Source organism: Cnephaeus nilssonii (genome assembly GCF_951640355.1).
Source record: "Cnephaeus nilssonii genome assembly, chromosome: 16".
Classification (NCBI taxonomy): Eukaryota; Metazoa; Chordata; class Mammalia; order Chiroptera; family Vespertilionidae; genus Cnephaeus; species Cnephaeus nilssonii.
In genome coordinates, this window is record NC_137087.1 from 17694253 (window position 1) to 17714733 (window position 20481).

Sequence of the window (20481 nt, forward strand, 5' to 3'; positions counted from 1 at the left end):
TGTAAAGCTTCTCTGCTGCCCAATTCCAAATTCCTCTGCCTGACTTTCAAAGCCTTCATCATCTGGCCCAACCTACCAATTTAACCTTAGCTCCTATGCTCCCAACATGGCTGTTCCTCCCCTCACAGTCCCCCATGACTGGCTCATGCCACTAGGAGTGTTTTCCTTTCTCCCACTACTGTCCCACATAAAGCATTTTCCTTTCCCTACATTTATTGTCCCAAGTCCCACTTCCTACATGAAGCCCCATTCTACTGTTCCTCCCTACAATGAAAGCACTCTTTATAAAGTTAGTCTAGATTGCAGCTCTTTCATTTGAAGTTCTTAAAGCATTTTTTAGTAATCTCTCTACAGCAGCAGTTTTCCATCTTTGTTCCTCTGTGATACATAGAAGACTAAAACTCACATATGAGACATACCCCCCATGGGTGTACCTGGGATTATGCACAATTTCCAGCTACAATAACTGTAATTCCATTAATTTCTCTCCCACTAAAGAAAGCATAATAAAAGCCAGTGGATATATTTTACTTCAGGAAAGGTTAAAAGAGAAAAAAAAAGAAAAAAACCTCGAGATCAAAAATGAGAGAGATATTATTATACAAGTGACTTTGAATATGCTCAATTTACTTTCCAGAAAAGGTATTCACAAGCTTTGGCCCTTTATTACTATCTACACTAATAAAAGAGAAACATGCAAATTGACCATACCTCTGCTACGCCTACAAGCCACGCTCATCAGCCAATCAGGAGAGGGTATGCAAATTAACCCAACCGAGATGGCGGCAGCCATGGAGCTGGAGCGAGCAGGAGGCTTGGGTTGCCCCAGTGATGGAGGAAGCCAAGCTTCCCGCCCGCCCTGGCAGGCCCTGGCCTCCGCTCAAGGCTACAAAATTTCAATTATAGAAGATAAATAAATCCCAGATACCTGTTTCCAGCCGGCCCTGGCCTCTACTCAAGGAGGTGCTGAAACAAAAAAAAAAAAAAAAGAGAGAGAAGAAAAAAAGGAGGGGCTGGGAGCTTGGGTCGCCGGGGGGTGATCAGGCCAGGATGGGATGGCAGTTGTGGGTGATCAGGCTGGTGGGGGCCGGGGCCGTTGGGGGTAAGCAGACCAGCAGGGGGGCCAGTTGGGGGTGAGTAGGCTGTCAGTGGGGGTCAGTTGGAGGTGATCAGGACAGCAGGGGGGCACAGTTTGGAGTGAGCAGGCCAGCAGGGGGGCAGTGGGGGCGAGCAGGCAAGTGGGGAAGGGAGGTAGGGGTGAGCAGGCCAGCAGAGGGGGGCTGTTGGGGGTGAGCCGGCTGGCACGGGGGGCAGTTGGGGGTGATCAGGCTGGCAGGCAGGCATTTGGGGGCGAGTAGGCCGGCAGCAGGGGGCAGCTGAGGGCGAGCAGGCCAGCAGGCAGAATGGTTAGGAGCAATCAGGCAGGCAGGCAGGCAGGCAGGCAGGCAGGTGAGCGGCTGGAGCCAGCAGTCCCAGATTATGAGAGGGATGTCCGACTGCCGGTTTAGGCCCGATCCCTGTAAACCGGCAGTAGGACATCCTTTGAGGGATCCCAGATTGGAAAGGGTGCAGGCTGGACTGAGGAACACCCCCCCCTTCCCCCCATGCACGAATTTCATGCACCGGGCCACTAGTTAATAAATAACTTGTAATATGTCTTACCAGTGATCATTCATAATACACGGATAAGAACTGCTATTATATGTAGCACTTAGCATGCTTAACACACAGAAATTAATCAATAAATATTTAATTAACCAGTTAGTGCATCCAGCCCATTAATCAATCAATTGCATGGACATATTACTGCTGTTGCTGGATGATGATGACAGACAATAATGGTGCAAAAGGCAAATAGGAAGGAGTACAGAAGCTGAATCTCCTGCTGACCGTCTCTAAAGAAATAAATGACTTTTTATAGGGTGAGTTTAACCAATATTTTAATAGTATAGTATTCCTAGAATCTGAAGATTGAGGCAACTTCTATGACAATTGCCATGCAACCCTACACCTTTTGAGCAACAGTATGGCTATTAATGCAATCTTGGGTAAGATTAGTAAATTGTAAACTATCTGCCAGTGTAGTCAGGGATCAGACAACTTTTGCTGCCCCAAGAAACCTTCCTGTGACAATGCAAATCTTGCTCTATATTAAAATGGCTCTCACTTTTACAATAAGGAATTGTTCAAGCACTGGAAGTCCCTCGTCAACGGTTACAGCTCAACTATATAATCTTTCACTGATACGAAACCATTCTCCAACATTCAACCATTCCCTTAATTGCTAGCCACACAAATAGACCATGATTTGATTTTGGGACCCCCAAATCCTGAAAATGTCAAAAACTCTGAAATGTCATATCCTTCCCTAAAAAATATCTAAATATATATAAGATTGCTTAGGTATAAATCTATTGATAGACCACAAGTCTTCTGTTTTCTCCAGCCCTAACATCCTAACATTCTAGGAGTAAAGATTGATCTAAGAATAAATGTTTAAAACTCATTTAATTTATTAATATTTTTATTGATTTCAGAGAGGAAGGGAGAGGGAGAGAGAGATAGAAACATCAATGATGAGAGAGAATCACTTATCAGCTGCCTCCTGTATACCCCATACTGGGGATCGAGCCTGCAACCTGGGCATGTGTCCTTGACCAGAATCGAACCCGGGGCCCTTCAGTTTGCAGGCCTGCGCTCTATGCACTAAGCCAAACCGGCCAGGGCTTATTTTGTTCTATAGTGTTGCCAAAGCATATACTTAGAAATCCTTGTGAAACTGGATGACAGAGGAAGCTTCAGTCAATCATGCCCTGGAAACTTCCAAACATCAACCAAACAGCCCAAAAGAATGTCCTACTCAACAATTCCAAGGATGTCATTAATTGTTTCCATCTGTTTTTCCCTCTCTGTACCCTCCCCGGCCCAGTCAGGGCATCTACTGAAGTTATTTTCTGCTTCATTTTGCATTCTAAAGAAAAACAAGAATAGCATTAACAACGATCATGTTTTAAATTGCAGAATATTTATATGCCCCAAACTTTATTTAACAACCAGTCATATTGTTTTTTTACTCTGGAGAGTATAGCATACTAAGTTATGTACTTTTAAATTTTTCAGTTATCATAACGCAATCTTCCCTTCCAATATTTTCCCAAGGAGACCAGGGTTTTCCCCATGGAATGATAAAGGTTAAAGTGTCTAAATGGTTTCATACATTAATGATCTTTCCCAAAACCAATGGTTTCCTTAGAAGTTGTACAATGATGATTTTGTCATTTTTTCCACACTTATTGGCTAGAATTCCCCTCCATCAATTAGAGCTACTAGGCTATAGTGAAATAAAGTCTGTACAGAAAAGGCAGGGTAGTCACAAATTTTTTTCTTGTGATGGGAACTTCTAAGATCTCTTAGCAACTTTCAAATCTAAAATACAGTATTGTTTACTATACTCACATTACATATTACACATTACATTACCCCCCCAGGACTCATCTCTCTTATAATTAGATGTCTTTACCTTCTGATCACCTTTACCCTTTTACCCACTCCCAACCCCGGGCCTCTGGCATCTACCAATCTATTTTCTGTATCTATAGGTTTCGGTGGGTTTTTTTTTTGTTTGTTTGTTTTTGGTTTTTTGAAGATTCCACAATGAATGAGATCTTACAGTATGTGTCTCTCTGATTTCACTTAAGATAATGCCCTCAAGGTCCACCTACTAGTATGTAGTTGCAAACTATATATGTAAAATTATATATGTACTAGAGGCCCAGCGCACGATTCAATCGTGCAGGTAGGGTCCCTAGGCCTAGCCTCCTGCGATCAGGGCCATCTTCTGCCTGTTCGCCAGTCCCCAGGCCCAATGCTGCCTCCGCCGCCACCACTGAGCTGCCAGGCTGTTGGGATCCCCAGCTCATCCCCAGCCGCTGCTGCTGCTGCTGGGGCTTGAGGCGCTGATGAAGGGGAGCATGGCAGGGGATCCGGGTGCGGACAACCGGCTCCCCGCCTGCGATGGCAGCGGAGCTGGGTGTCCAGGGTGTCCGAGGCAGCCCCCCTCAGCGGCCGCCAATCCAGCCATTGAGAGGCGGGGGGGGGGGGGGGGGGAGGAGTCCCGCGCCTCTCAATGGCCGGATATGCCACCCCGAGTCCCGCCCACCAGCCTCCCACCGCCCAATTGTGGGCGTAGCGGAGTGATGGTTATTTGCATATTGCCTTTTTATTATGAAGGATAATTTTTATCCATTCATTCATTGATGGACAGTTAGGTTGTGTCCATGTTTTGGCTACTGTAAATAATGCTGTAATGAACATAGAGGTGCAGATATCTTTTTAAGGCAGTGATTTCATTTCCTTTGGATAAATATCCAAAAGTAAAATTGCTGGATTATATAGTAGTTTTATTTTTAATTTTTGGGGAACCTTTGGAAAAGCAGGATAAATGTTTAATTATTTTCTTTAAATTATCAATTACCAGCGAACCAAGATGGCAGCATAAGTAAACACCAGTACTCACCGCCTCCCACAATCACATCAAAATTACAACTAAAATACAGAATAACCATCACTCAGAACTGCTGAAAGCTGGCTAATTGGGAGTCCTACAACTAGAGAAGTAAAGAAAGCACACTGAAACTGCTTATAGGGGAGAAGGCATAGTACAGGCTGGTCCAACATCCACATGTGCCATTTTTTTTAATTGTGAGGGCTATCTCAGCTGCAGAGGTCCCCACCCCCCGTGAGGAGCAAGGGGTCCCAGCCCCCCACCAGACCCCCAGCCCAGGCTCCCAGAGCTGGGAAGAGAAGTACCCATAACTTCAGACTGTAAAAACCAGTGGGGATTGTGGCTGAGTGATGCAAAGGCTGCTGGAGACTAGGTGTTCCTCTTGAAAGGCCTGTGCACAAACTTACTCGGACTCAATCACTCTGAGCTCCAGCGCTGGGAGGCTTTGGGGGACCCAGGGACATACAGGGAGGTACTAGATTATCTGGCATCCCGGCAGGAATTCGGGGGTGGCTTTCTCCCAGATGGGGGTCCTTACAAAGGTTAACGTTCAGGTGCTAGGACCTCCCCCATTGCAGAGCTGACTGGCAGCCATATCTGAGTTTCCATCAGCCTGGCTCACATTGTTCGCTCTGCTCTGATGATTCCCTGAGACCCCACCCCAACCAAGCTGTTTGCAGCCCCACCCAAGCTGTTTGCAGCAGCTTTTCCATATGAATGACCTATCCTGGCTCAGGCTTCAGACTTCGCTAAAATCTCTCAAACAAGCAGCAACTGGCATCAGGGTGCCCAAACTATCAAGAAAAGGCCCAAGACCTGGCACTAACACCAGCCTGCCTTGCTTCTCAACTGGGCCTCACCTGGGCACTTCACAAGCCCAATACAAGTAGCGGCCATCTACAAACCTCTCTGTAACTCCTGCCAGGTGGCCCCAGGCAGTGGCTGACTTTGCACCTCCCAAAAGGCCCCAGAGCCAGTGCACCTGATAGACAGCTTCAGACCATACCAGATTACAACTCTATACATCCACAAGCAACAGACTCAAGGGGCAGACTCAGTGAGCACCAAAACCCCAATGAAGCAAGTCCTGCTCCATAGAGGTGACTCCTGCATAGCTGCTCTTCCACTGTAGTCACAGCTGGTCCTCACAGCCAATTGGCCAGGAGATCAATTCCTCTCAGTGACACCAACAGCAATCAAGTTTCAACTTCAAGACTGTACACACAGCCCACACAAGAGAGCACCTAGAGTGCCCAGCTCAGGTGACTGAGGTGGCTGAGCCATTGGGCCTTACAGGACACCTACTACACAAGGCCACCCTACCAATTCCAGGAGACATGGCAGCTCTACCTAATATAGAAACCAACAGGGAAGCAGCGAAAATGCAGAGACAAAGAAACATGTCAGAAATGAAAGAAATGGAAGCAAACAAACTACTGGATACATAATTTAAAACAATAATTATGAGGTTACTCAAGAATCTCAATGAGAGCTTTAAGGGATTCAAAGAGAGCTTCAAGGAACTTAGTGAGACTATCAAGGATGTTACTGAGAATGTCAAAGACATGAAAAAGGACCAATCAGAAATTAAGTATACACTATCTAAAATAAAGAATAATTTACAAGGACTCAACAGTAGAGTAGAGGATTCCAAAAATCAAATAAAAAATCTGGAATATGAAGAAGCAAAAAACACCCAATTAAAAGAGCAAAAAGAAAAACAAATCCAAAAATATGAAGATAGTATAAGGAGCCTCTGGGACAACTTTAAGCATACCAACATTCACATTATGGGGGTACCAGAAGGAGAAAAGAGAGAGCAAGATATCGAAAACTTATTTAAAGAAGTAATGAAAGAAAACTTCCCCTACCTGCTGAAAGAAATATACTTACAAGTCCATGAAGCACAGAGAGTCCCAAACAAGAGGAACCCAAAGAGGACCACACCAAGACACATCATAATTAAAATGTCAAGGGCTAAAGACAAAGAGAGACTCTTAAAAGTAGCAAGAGAAAAGCTGTTAGTTACCTACAAGGGAGCACCTATACAACTGTCAGCTGATTTCTCAACATAAATGTTGCAGGCCAGAAGGGAGTGGCAAGAAATACTGAAAGTCATGAATAGCAAGGACCTATTACAACTAACAAAGCTATCATTTAGAATTAAAGGTCAGATAAAGAGCTTCACAGACAAGAAAAAGCTAAAGAAGTTCATCACCACTAAACCAAGTATTACATGAAATGTTGAAGGGTATTCTTTAAGAAGAGAAAGAAGAAGAAGAAAAAAAGATAAAAAATATGAACACCTTTTATAAGAGCAATAAATACATATCTATCAACAACTGAATCTATAAATCAAAATAAACAATAAATAAATAAATTTTAAAAATAAAATAAACGAGTAAGAAATCTAATGACCAAAATAAACTGGTGAACAAAATAGAATCAGAGGCATGGAAATATGGAACAGACTGAAAAATCTCAGAAGGAAGGGAGAAGTGGGGCAGGAAAAGATTAGCCAAAGGTCTTACATGCATATATGCATTATCTATGGACACAGACAATAGGGTAGTGAAGTCCTGGGGCTGGGTGGGAACTGGGTGGAGAGGGGCAATGTGGGGGGGGGGGGGGAGAGGGAGGGGGATATCTATAATACCCTCAATAATAAAGATTTTTTTAAAAATAAAAAGGAAAAGAAATAAATTACCAATTACCAGCGTAAGGGATTGGTGTCCTAGTTACCATCAAGGGTGATCAATTTGTTTTGTCTTAAAATTACCTAGCTTTTAAAAGATGCTATCACAATTAGGGCACACTCCTTAATTTTTCTAAGTTCCCAAAGAAGCCTATGAGAGTACATTACATATTTCACAGGTATATCTCTGGGAGTGAGCAGAAATGAGTTTACAAAAGAAATTCATTTACTAATCAAATGATATTCAGACTTGAATATCAAGGTTGAAAGAACTTTCTGTGGGATCATCTAGTCCAACCACCCATCTGACATTAAAATCCCCTGTACACTCTCTCACCATGCTCTATACCTTTCAGGGAGTGATAGGCAAATGGGTACAAGCTGGGGCTGTGTTTTTAATGCAAGTTTAATTATAATATGTTCACTGACAGCATAGGATTCCTCTTAATATCACTATGCTGATGCAATGGCACATAACCAAAGTACGCTCACATTGGTTAGAGCTAGAAGAAACATTGGAGGTCACCAAGGTCAATGCAAGCAAGTAAAAAAAGATCCCCCCCCCAAAAAAAAAAAAGATACTCCCACAAAACAGGTTCTACAAAAAACAGATGCTTCTGGTACCTTTGACACATGAACATTTTGCAGAATTAACAGAAACATAGTTCTGAAGAAACACCCACTTAAGTAAGTTAGAAATATGAAGACATCCATAATGGTGAAAATTTGCATCTGTTCAATTAAAATAGAACATAAGGAGGATAAAAATAAACACATCTCACTTTAAAACTGTGATGTATAACATATATAGAGATAAAATGCCCAAAACATACGTATAATATAATAATTATTAAAAAAAAACAACCACCCAACACTGTAAGTCAACACTACAAATCAAAACAATTCAACACTATAAGTCAAAACAACTCAACACTTTAAGTCAAAACAACTCAACACTATAAGTCAAGAAATAGAACATTATTACCATTTTAGAAGCCCCTATGTGCTTCTCCCTGTGTATAACCCTCTTTCTTCTTCCCAGAGGTACCACTGCTCTGACTTTTATGATCATTTTTCCTTACTCGTCTTTATCATTTTACCAAATAAACAGACATCACTAACAAATAAATAAACATGCCAGTTTATTTCTACAATGTTTCTGAACTTTAAATAAATGGAACCTAACTATCTATATAGCTATCAATAATTCATTCATAGCTCTCAATTGTTTTTGATATTCATTTACTCTTTTATTCTAATTGAGGTAAAATTAATTTAACATAAAATCAATCACTTTAAAGGGAAAAATTCCCATTCCTTTATTACTGATTAATATTCCAATTTGTGACTACACCATGATTGTTTTTATCCATTCAACTGTAGATAGACCAAAAGGGTCATCATGAACACTGTCAATATCAATATTTTTGTATATGGATCCTAGTGTGCGTGGGTTTCTCTAGGGAACATACCTGAGAGTGGAATTTCCTATCTTCTACCAAACTTCTTTCTCAAAGTGTCTGTACCAATTTACATTCCCTAGAGCAGTATATAGGAGTTCCAATTGCTCCACATCCTCATCAACAACTGATATTATCTGACTTCCTTTTTTGTAACTGAATACTTATCTCATTCTTATTGACTCACAGAGGCTCTACTTTTTTAAAAAATTGTTATGGGCCCTGGCCAGTGTAGCTCAGTTGGTTGGGCGTTGTCCTGTACATCAAAAGGTTGCCGGTTCAATTCCCAGTCAGGGTACATGCCTAGGTTGTGGGGCTCGACCCCTGGTAGGGGGCATGCAGGAGGCACCCAATCAATCTCTCACATCAATGTTTCTCTCTCTCTCCCTCTCCCTTCCTCTTTCTCTAAAAATCAATTCTAAATCTTTTGAAAAAGAAATAAAATAATAAAAAACTGTTATGCATCAACCTTTACTTTTACTTAGGACTTGACTGCCATTTAGAACAAAGCCATTAATCAAACTCAATATACCGTAAGGAAGAACCTGGGAAGTTTTAACTAATCAAAAGTTAGTATCTCTGCTTTTATGCAGGATAGGCCAAAATGTCTGAAAATTATTTGTAGGAGAATTAGGTGATATGTAAATATAACAAATTTAAAATGCTATTGAAATATAATAATGGTTTTTAAGCTTATTCCCTTATCTCCAAGCAAAGGTGTTCAGTATATAATTCAGTCTTATTATGCATGCTAAGATCAGAATATTTCTGAATCCTTTTCGTTCTGGAAAACAATACTCAGAAGCCATAATTTTATTAAAAATAATTATGTTGCCCTGGCCAGGTAGCTCAGTTGGTTAGAGCATCGTCCTGATATGCCAAGGTGGTGGTTCAATCTCCAATCAGGGCACATACAACAATCAACCAATGAAGACATAAATAAGCATAAATGAGTGGAACAACAAATATCTATCTATCTATCTCTCAAGTAAAAATAATTAAAAATAAACATCAAATACAGTGGTCTTGAAAAATAATAATAATGTTTAAAATGCCTAACACAAATGAATAAAATCAGCAGTAGGAAACCTAAGTGTTAAAAGATGAAAAATTAAAATTTCAATTTTAAACAGTCTTACATTTAAAAAAAAAAAAAAAAGTTGCTCCTCGAACAGTTACTTTTCTTTCCTAAGAAGAGGACTATTATTCTTAGCAACAAAAAATATTTTAATTACTCACTTAATAAATGCTGGTGGCATATCTCTCTTCAAAATCTGATCCTCAGTGGTTTGAACAGTCTCTTTCCCAACCTAGAGAGGAAAAAGTGTCACAATTTAAATGTGAATTCTCAGACTTTAAAAACTTTTAGTAAACCATATTTAAAAATATACCTTATAGTAATTAAATTCAAAGAAAATTTCAGAATATTTTACAATTATCAAGATTTCTCCCATCTATGCTCCCACAACACACTTGGATAACAATCTGAAGTACAAACATAATGTATTAATCCTTCTCTAGAGTAATTACTTAGAAGACATCATTGACCACAGAGGAAAAAAATTCATTGAAATACATGTATGATGTGTGCATGTTTAACTGACAAGCTGCTTTGTTTCTAAAAAAGCACACAAAGTACTTGAATCAAGGTGGGTATGCTAATGTGTTTATAGAGAAAAAAACTGTTATTGAATTGGGAAAAATATGTGATGGAATTATGACTCTGAAATTAGAAACCAAACATATGAAAATACACAACTTCACTAGTAATCAGCACATTTTTTCCCCTAATTCTTTTTAAGATCAACTTAAAAAGAAAAAATATAAAATGCTAAATGCTGCAATGGAATAGTTTTACATCCTACTGGTGGAAAATAAATTGGTATATTCTCTTTAACAATCATTTGTTAGTGTGTGTTAAGAAAAATAAAAAATGTCTTATCTGGGAGTTCCACTTATGAGAATATACCCTATAAGTAATAATATCAAATACTGTAATAACAATATTCACAAAATTATTCATTATCATGTTAGTTATGAAAGCCAAAATGTTTTAAAAATAACTTATCCAACAACAAGGAATACTTAAGTAAATTAAGATATATCTTTAGATTGAGTACTGTGGGATTATAAAAACAATGGTTATAAAGACTAAGGACTATGGGAAAATTTTTGACATTATATTTCATTTAAAAGGAAGAATAAAAAATAATACACTATGAACAAAACAAACCAAAAAATCCATATGTTTAAAGCAAAACAGTGAAAGAGTATAAAACAATATGTTACCAGTGGTTTTATTAATTCTTGTGAAATTTTTGAGTGAATTTGTATTTATATTTCCTGTTCTCTAATTTTCTGGAATGTGAATGTAGACTTTTTTTAGTTTAAAAACTAATACCGCCCTAACTGGTTTGGCTCAGTGGATAGAGCGTTGGCCTGTGGACTCAAGGGCATGTACCTTGGTTGTGGCCACATCCCCAGTGGGGAGTGTGCAGGAGGCAGCTGATGGATGTTTCTCTCTCATCAATGTTTCTAAGTCTCTATCCCTCTCCCTTTCTCTCTGTACAAAATCAATAAAATATATATTTTAAAAAATAAAATAAATAAATAAATAAATAAAAACTAATACCAAGCACTGATGTGGCTCAGTTGGATGAGTGTTGTTCCATGCACGGAGATGTTGACAGTTCAATTCCCAGGGCACATGCCTGGGGTTGGGCTCAGTCCCCAGCGGGGGGCGTGCAGGAGGCAGCTGATCAATGTTTCTTTCTCATCGATGTTCCTCTCCCTTCCTCTCTCTTTCAAATCAATTTTTAAAAAAACATATAAAAATTTAAACTAATATTAAAATGTTATTTGGGGTTTCTTAGATACAAATATTTTCTACCTAATAATTTTAGAATTTATCTGTCATTTTATTTAAATCTTCTAAGTGATAAAGGCCAAAAATTTAAAAATATTGAGATATTAAAAGTCACACTAACCGGATTGTGTGTCTGTGCACATGTATTTATTATACCACAAATGATACACATACTTACCTTCTTCAAAATTATTCCTATGTAAGGTTTAGATATCAATTTCCCTTTCACTATATCACATATACTGTAAAGTATTATAGAAGTAAATTTTAATATAGTGAATGGTGAAATTCACCAATTCTATCAATATAAAGCTACCTAAGAGTGTTAAAATCATAAATATAAATCTCACTTTAATGCAGAAATCTGTAAAATTTTCTAAACTCAGAATGGAAAGTATCTCAATCCTACTATTTAACTTTTGATTGAATTTAAAGATGAAAATGAATAAGAAAAATCCCTAACTGCACAGTAAAGCAGCTAAAGGCAATAACGCAATAAACTATTCTTAGAGAATACAAGTCATGCATAAGTTAATAAATACAAGTTTTTTCTCTCAAGTTAATAGCTCAGAAAGAGCAACACACATTACACTGTGTAAGAGCCAGTGCTTTTGTAGACAATAGACTGTCTGTATACAAATAAAAACCTTTTAAATCAGCAGCTGGTTCGGTAGAGTTTTTCAGATCAAAACATGACAGAATATTTCCAGATGTATTGTTCACTATATTTCCCGACTAAAATCAACCATTCAAAAAGCTGTGAGCCATTGCTTCTCTGCCTTTTGGCTAAGATCAAGTACAGTAAAAAGCTGTGGGCCATGATATCATGAAGTAAAAGATGATGTTCAGAAACAATCACTAGCTCATACTAAGTATAAAGGGCCTAGAAGGAGATTCACATTTAGATACATGGAGAGTCCTTTTATTTTAGACACACATACACCGAGAGAGGAAGAGAGGGAGGGAGGGGGAGGGGGAGGGAGAAGGAGAAGGAGAGGGAGAGGAAGAGAGAGAGAGAGAATGAATTTTTCTTATGTCTTTTTTTATTAATATATTTTTATTGATTTCAGAGAGGGAGAGAGATATAGAAACATCAGTGATGAGAGAGAATCATTGATTGGCTGCCTCCTACACGCCCCTACTGGGGATAGAGCCCAAAATCTGGGCATGTGCCCTTGACCGGAATCGAACCCGAGACCCTTCAGTCTGCAGGCTGACGCTCTATCCACTGAGCTAAACCAGAAAGGGCCTTCTTATGTCTTCTTTAGAAAGTATTCAGTTATTCAGTTTTATTAAACATAACATTAGGTACTGGGATAGAATATGGAATAAAAATAAGTTTCCTGCCTTCATAAAACCGATATTCTAGTAGGAGTAGACAGCGAGTACGAAAGTAAATAAATAAATAAACAAGATCATTCCAGATAATGATAAGGATGATGCGATAGAGTGGAGTAGAGGGAGCCTACCTTAGAAAGAATAGACAAAGAAGGCTTCTCTGAGGAAGTAACATTGGAGTTGAGGCGTTGAAGCTGAGAAGGAACCACACATGCAGAACTTGAAAAGAACAATCCAGACCAAAAAAAAAAGCCCTATGGAAGGCAAGTTTGGGTATATTCAAGGAACCACAGGAGGTCAGTGAGGAGGAAGGTGTGGTGGGTAGGAAGGCAAGGCTAGATGACAAAGAGGCCTTTAGGCCAGGTTCAGGTGTTTGGAATCTTTTCTAAGCACAAGAGGAAGCAGAGGTGCTAAAGGAGAACGCATGATCTGATTTTTCTTTTCCAATGGTCATTTTCCTTGTTGTATGGACAAGTGATCTTAGCAGGCACAGGGAAGCAGGGTGACCAGTTAGGAGGCTATTGCAATCATCCAGGAGAGAAACGACAGTGACTTAAAACAAGACTTGAAAGTGAAAATGGAGAATTACTTCTTTGGGAAGCAGACAGAATGTTAATAGGACTTGTTCTTGGACAGACTGGGGTAAGGGTTGGGGAGCAGACGGAGGGAAAGAAATAAAAAGCTCTTGATAAAACAATCATATTCCAGGCAGAACCGTTAAAACAAATATTCTGACCCCAGTAGAGGTAATTACTAAGGAATGAATTTTATTTAATGACTTTTTAAAAAATTATCTTTATTGTTGAAAGTATTACAGATGTCCCCTTTTCTCCCCCATTGACCCCTTCCACCACCTCCCCCCTCCCCAGGTTTTCACCACACTATTGTCTGTGTCCATGGGTTATGCATGTAAGTTCTTTGGTTTTATTTAATTACTTTATGTCTCTCCTATAAGAGTGATGGTAAGTGAGAAAGATAAATAGATAATAGAAAGATACTCAAGTGATGGGCACTAAATCTCATTTACTATTCTAAGTTGCATTCATACTTACAGTGAGAGTATCCACAAACACTCTCATTTCAATATACTCAGTCTAGAATAGGTCAAGTACAATGAATGGTCCAGGTTTCAAGGCACAACACATAAAACATGACTATGTAGAATAACTACCATTTTCACTTGGGGAGTTAATTTTTGGCAATGCTATCCAACAGAACTTTCTGTTGTGATGGAAATGTTCTACTTAAACTGCGCTGCCCAATACAGTAGCCATTAGCCACACGTAGCTATTGAACACTTGAAATGTGGCTAGTGCAACTGTGAAACTGAATTATTACCTTTATTTAATTTTAATTAATTTTAATTTTTTAAAACTAAACTGCATTCTTTTATGCAGTTTTAAGTTCACAGTAAAATTGAAGGCAAAAATACAGAGATTTCCTTACTTTCTGCCCCCATACATCAAAAGCCTCCCGCATTAACATCCCCCACCAGAGTGGTATTTGTTACAATTGATGAACCTAACATCGACACAACATAATCGGCAGAGTTCATAGTTAACATTACGGTTCACTGTTGATACTGTATATTCTAGTGTTTGACAAATATATAATGACATTTATCCATCGTTATGGTATCATACAGAGAATTGCCCTAAGAATCCTGTGCTCTGCCTATTCACCCTTCCCTGCCCCCAACCCCTGGCAACCCAATGATATTTTTACTGTCTCCATAGTTTCGCCTTTTCCAGAATGTCATATAATTAATCATACAGTATGTAGCCTTTTTAGATTGGCTTCTTTCTATTAGTTTTAATTTAAATTGCCATTTGTGGCTGGAGGCTACCATACTGGACAGCTCAGGTCTATGGGACTTTGTCTCCTAAAACTGATCTTCCTGCCTCCAGACCCCTCCTCCTTCTAATGTACTCTTCACACAGCTGCTAGATTATCCTTCATTTTTGCCTTTGTTTGTAGTATCTTCACACACACAAAAAGCAGCGGGGGTGGGGGTGGAGCTGGGCCTGGAAAGGTAAAAGTTGCCAGGTAGAGGAGAGAGCGATCAGACAGCCCAAGCAGAGAGAGGAACACAGGCAAAGGCCCTGGTGGTTTAAGCACGTGAATGACTTGACAAGAAAGACAGGCAGGTGTGGCTTCAGCAGAGGACCGGGCTGGAAAGGGCACCCTGACTCAGCCTACGGGTGGCTGAATGCCAAGTCAAGGCAGAGAGAATTATATAACCTAACCTGCCCATTTATTCAAACGTTATCACCCTCTGTCCTAGTTGTTTCCAAATCAGTGTTCACTCGCTGAAGTATCAAGTCAAGAACTTCCAAATAAGCCGGTTCCTAAAAATACGCAGGACCAGAAAAGCTTCTCCTTTTCGTGAACGACGGCAAGCCTGTCTAGGAGCAGAGACGAAGCGGCACGCTTCTCAGCCACCAACCAGCTCACAGGAAACGCACTGTCCTCCGCTCTCCCCACACTGTCAGAAAGAAACGTTTTCACAGCACCCGTCTCTTCCAAATAGAAGGAAAAGAACAATTAAAAGGGATTAGCTCACAAAATGGTCTTTGTTAGAGAGCGGGAATATTCATGGCTTGTGGAAGGACATTATTCCTGGAGGTCAGCCTCAGTGTGGGGAAGCATATGATTCCTAAAATAGGCTACAACTCTGCAAATGAGCAGGTCAGTTATAATCTTGACAAATGCTTCTTAAACCTGTTGAGCACCAGGTAATTAAAACACTTGGCTGGTCAAGCCAAATGTTTTTGCTACATACATGTTAAGAGCACATGCATGGGAATTTGGTGACTTGGTTTCTAGTTCTGGCCAAGCTAATAAATGGCAACAGAACTGTAAATAAATCATGTAATTAGTCAAACATTTCTTCCACACTATGTGATCTCTTTAGGTGTTGCCTCATTATCTACTGTGAGTGGGCCAAGTTTTATTTAGCTCTCTGATAAAGAAAATTCACCTTTAAATTTATCTTTTCACCCAGGCCGGTGTTGCTCAGTTGATTTGAGCGTAGTCCTGTACAGGGGCTCAATCCTGGTCAGGGCACATACATAGGTTTCAGGTTTGATCCCTGATCAGGGCACGTATGGGAGGCAAACCACCAATATTTTCTCTCTCATCTTTCTCTCTCTGTCTCTCTCAACATATCCTGGTCTGAGGATTAAATAAATAAATTCATCTTTTCTACCTTAAGTCCTCATTTACTACCTCAAATTCTTTTGGGGAACAAGACAGATAAAAAATGATTAATAAATACAAATGTTAAAAGATCTCCCTTCCTATATATTTTATCTGTATGTTTTTTGAATGTGAAATTAAACTGAAGTAGATGCCTGATTTTTTTAACCTTAAAATAAAGCTGATTCTCTCTGGGGGGAGGGGGGAGGGAGGGCCTATATGTTAAAGGATTAAAAAAAAAAAACAAAAAACACCAGCCCTGGCCAGTGTGGCTCAGTGGACTGGACGGAGTCCCATGCACAAAAAGTTGCTGATTCGATTCCCCATTAGGGTACATGCCCAGGTTGCCGGCTCCATCCCTGGTGGGGTGTGTGCAGGAGGCAACTGATAGATGATTCACCTAGATCCGTGGTCGGCAAACTGCGGCTCTCGAGCCACATGCGGCTCTTTGGCCCCTTGAGTGTGGCTCTTCCACAAAATACCACGGCCTGGGCGAGTCTATTTTGAAGAAGTGGCGTTAGAAGAAGTTTAAGTTTAAAAAATGTGGCTCTCAAAAGAAATTTCAATTGTTGTACTGTTGATATTTGGCTCTGTTGACTAATGAGTTTGCCGACCACTGACCTAGATTTCTCTCTCTCTCTCTCTCTCTCTCTCTAAAAATCAATAAAAATATTTTTTGAAAAAAAATACACACTCACACAGAAAAAAAGAATGACATACAGGTCTTAGTTATAGCCTAAGTTCTGCGTAAGTTTTTCAGGTCAGCGTTTAAAAATAACCCTTGCAAAATAATCTGACTTTATAGTAGATTCATTTTATTTTTTCCAAACTTTATTCCATTGCTGAAACTCAAATTTCTTGGTTCTATTCACTGCTAAAATGATTTCTCTTTTATTTTCTTCTTCAAAGAATTGCCTCTAACTCTTGACGCCCAATCCCATTCAATTCAATAAACGGACAAGTGCCAACTATGTGTCCACTAGGTGGTGGGAAGAGAATGAGATAAGAAATAAAGCATCTTTAGACATTAAACTGAAATAATGGTAGTGAATGAATGAATAAGAGGCCTGGGGGAATTTTTAGGGGCTTGGCAGAAAGCCCTGTTTCCTTTGAAGAGCTCTTACTTTGTTCAGTAGTTAATTTAAATATCTTTTGTTCAATATGTGACTTTAGTTCAAAATTCTATGTGAGAGGCCTTTTGTCTTCTGATGTTGTTGTTACTCCTTTCATCACAGTCTACTAGATTTGATTCAGTGATGTAAAGAGATTTGGTTTCTTTCCAGCAAAAAAAAAAGCTTGGCTGGTTCAAGTCACAATCCAGACTAAAATTTAGGTTAATATAGATGACTCCCTTAGCTAGACTAAGTGTAAGAAAACAGGAAGACAAGACACAGCAGGGAGGACTTGTGTTACCAATTTGTACATATAAGTGGTAACTATAGAGTGTTATATTAAATAGGTGGCAGGGAGATGGTAATCAACAGAAGTTCTCAATGGACAAGAAGATACAAATAATGAAAACGTAAGACTAACTTACAGTTAAAGCTACAGGCCAATTGATTGTGACCAGATAAGGGAATGTCATCCATCTGCCTGTACTCAGGCTCAAATCAATGTTTCTTATGCCATTAAGTATTAGGCTGATCAATCCATTATACTAAACAGCCATTCTGATATGCAGCTGTGTCCAGTAGCATGCCTGGGACATACAAGAATAATGTATATGACCCACCATCAGCAACACTTTTGATGGTTGCCCTGCTGTGATGATGGATTTGTGATCCATCCACTCCCTCACTGGTACCTTTCGTGTATCATTCACAGATGGTACACCAAAGTCAGGTGTTTAAAAAGCCACATATCCAGAAAAACTAGAACTCTTAACCTATTCTGATTTCCAACTCATTCACTTAATCAAACACTTATTGAGTACTTTCTATGGTAGGCACTGTGTGCAACACTGTGTGCGATGGGGATACAAAAATAAGTGAGACTCAGTCCTTGCCCTTCATAGACAAGAAAATGCTTAAACAAATCATGTTACACCATGTGTAACACATGCTTAAGAGAGTTACATGCAAGATTCAGCTCTGCATCAGTGAGGTAGGGGAAGTTTCACAAAAGATACTCTAGTAAGGGTAATAAGAGCTCTCCACGCCCAGCTGGCATGACTCAGTGGTTGAGCGTCAACCAGGAGGTCATGATTCAATTCTCAGTCAGGGAACATGCCAGGGTTGCAGCTTGATCCCCAGTAGGGGGCGTGCAGGAGACAGCTGATCAATGATTCTCATCATTGATGTTTCTATCTATCTCTCCCTCTCCCTTCCTCTCTGAAATATATATATATAAGAGCTCTCCAGGGGTATTGGGATTCATGAAAGAATGGAGAGCTTTCCGGGAGGAAGGCAGCATATGTGAAAGCATGGCCAGTTCAGGGAAAACAGATCCATGCAGCTGGAACACAGGGTATAGGTTGAAGAGGAGGTGAGGAAAGGAGAGAAAATTGGAGAAGCAGTAAGGAGCCACATCAAGGAGGGCATTGTATGCCAGGGGTTAGAGCATTATTCTCTAAGCAGTTGGGAAATCATTTAATTGTTCTAAGTAAAAGATATTATTAGGTTTGCATTTCAATAAGAAAAATACAGCAAGAATAGACCTGAGGGAAGAAAACTAGGAGGACAAGTTTACTTGTTAGTTCATTTATTCAATCAACAAATACAGGGTGGGGCAAAGTAGGTTTATAGTTGTTCATATGGAAAATAATACAATAATTAATAAATAATAGCATAAGAATTAACTCTGTGTTTTGCGTACTCACAACTGTAAACCTACTTTTGCCTCACCCTGTATTTATATAGCATACCATGCCAGGTATTATAGGCAGTGATGAAGAAAACACACGTGGGCCCTCATTTCAAGGAGCTTAGAGGCAGTGAAAGATAAACTAAAGATGAACTAAAGTAGCAGTATACATGGGTATGAGGGCAGATGTAAGAGATGCATCTACATGACATTCACTCCATATGGAGGGTGAGGGAGATCAAGTATGACTCCCAGGCTTCTGACTCAAATGACTCGGTAGTATAGGCAATATAAGAAAGCCAGATCTGAGCATCCTCCTGTGCACTGAAAGATCACTGGTTCCATTCCTAGTCAGGGCACACGCCCAGGTTGCAGGTTCAGCCCCAATAAGGGTGTGTACCAGAGGCAAATGATGTTTCTCACATCAATGTTTCTCGCTCTCGCTCTCTCCTTCCCTCCCTCCCTCTCCATTCCTCTCTCTCTAAAATCAATAAAAAAAAATTAAAAGAGAGCCAGATCTCAGAGGGAAACTACTTAAGACCTGTGGGATATTTAGATGGAGATAAGTAAATGTTCCTCAGTTTACTTGCCTGGACTAAAGAAATAGATTGGAAAGTAGCAAGCAATCAGGTAGTTCTAAAAAGCCTTGGACAGGGAATGAAATGGAAACCCAACAACATGAATGGATAAGCAGCTGGTGGAAGAACAAGCTGGTGAGAAGGAAATGTCTGAGAGAGGGGCAGGAGCAATGGCAGAACTCTGTTAGGAAAGCCAAAGGAACAGGGAGTTTCAAGAAAGTGAAAGAATAGCCAACAATGTCAAAGGCCAGAGAGGCTAATTATTTCTAGTATATTCACAGCACTGTGCAACCATCATAATTTTTTAACATTTTCATCACCCCAAAAAGAATCCCATTAGCAATTACCCCTCCCCATCCCTATGCAGCCCCAGGAAACCACTAAGCTACTTTATGTCTCTATAAATTTGATATAAATGTAATCATACAATATGTGATCTTTAGTGACTGGCTTCTTTCATGTTGAAGCATGCGTCAGTACATCAGTGGTTTTTATTGTCAAATAATATTGCATTGTATGGTTATACCACATTTTCTTTATCATTCATCAGTTGATGGACATTTGGATTGTTTCCACTTTTTGGCTTTTATGGATATTCCTGCTATGAACATTACCGTACATGTTTTTGTGTGGATATATGTTTTCATTTCTCTCGGGTTTAAATCTAGGGGTAGAATTACTGGATCATATGGTAAATCTGTTTAACAGCTTGAGGAACTGCCAGACTGTTTTCCATAGAGGCTGTAACCATTTAACATTTCCACCAGCCATGCAGGAGGTTTCCAATTTCTCCACATCCTCAACAACAGTTGTTCTTTCTAATGTCTTTTGTTGTTGTTGTTGTTGTTGTTGTTGTTTTCATTATAGCCATTCCTGTGCAGTGGTGTCTCACTGTGATTTTGATTTGCACATCACTGAGGGCTAATGGTGAGCATCTTTTCATGTGCTTATTGACCATTTGTATATCTTTTTCTGAGAAATGTCTGTTCAGATCCTTAAACCATAGTTTAATTAGGTTATCTATCTTTTGCAAATACTTT

The 20481-nt window shown here is 39.6% G+C and overlaps 1 protein-coding gene across 2 annotated transcripts in view; it reads right to left on the reverse strand.

Annotated features, from left to right (window-relative positions):
* The window catches only part of VCL (vinculin), a 112962-nt gene that overhangs the window by 61227 nt on the left and 31254 nt on the right, over window positions 1-20481 (reverse strand). For both annotated transcript variants that reach the window (XM_079794323.1, XM_079794322.1), the window contains exon 2: window positions 9899-9969. In XM_079794323.1, coding sequence (XP_079650449.1) covers window positions 9899-9969 — 71 coding nt within the window. The remainder of the gene's footprint in view (window positions 1-9898; window positions 9970-20481) is intronic.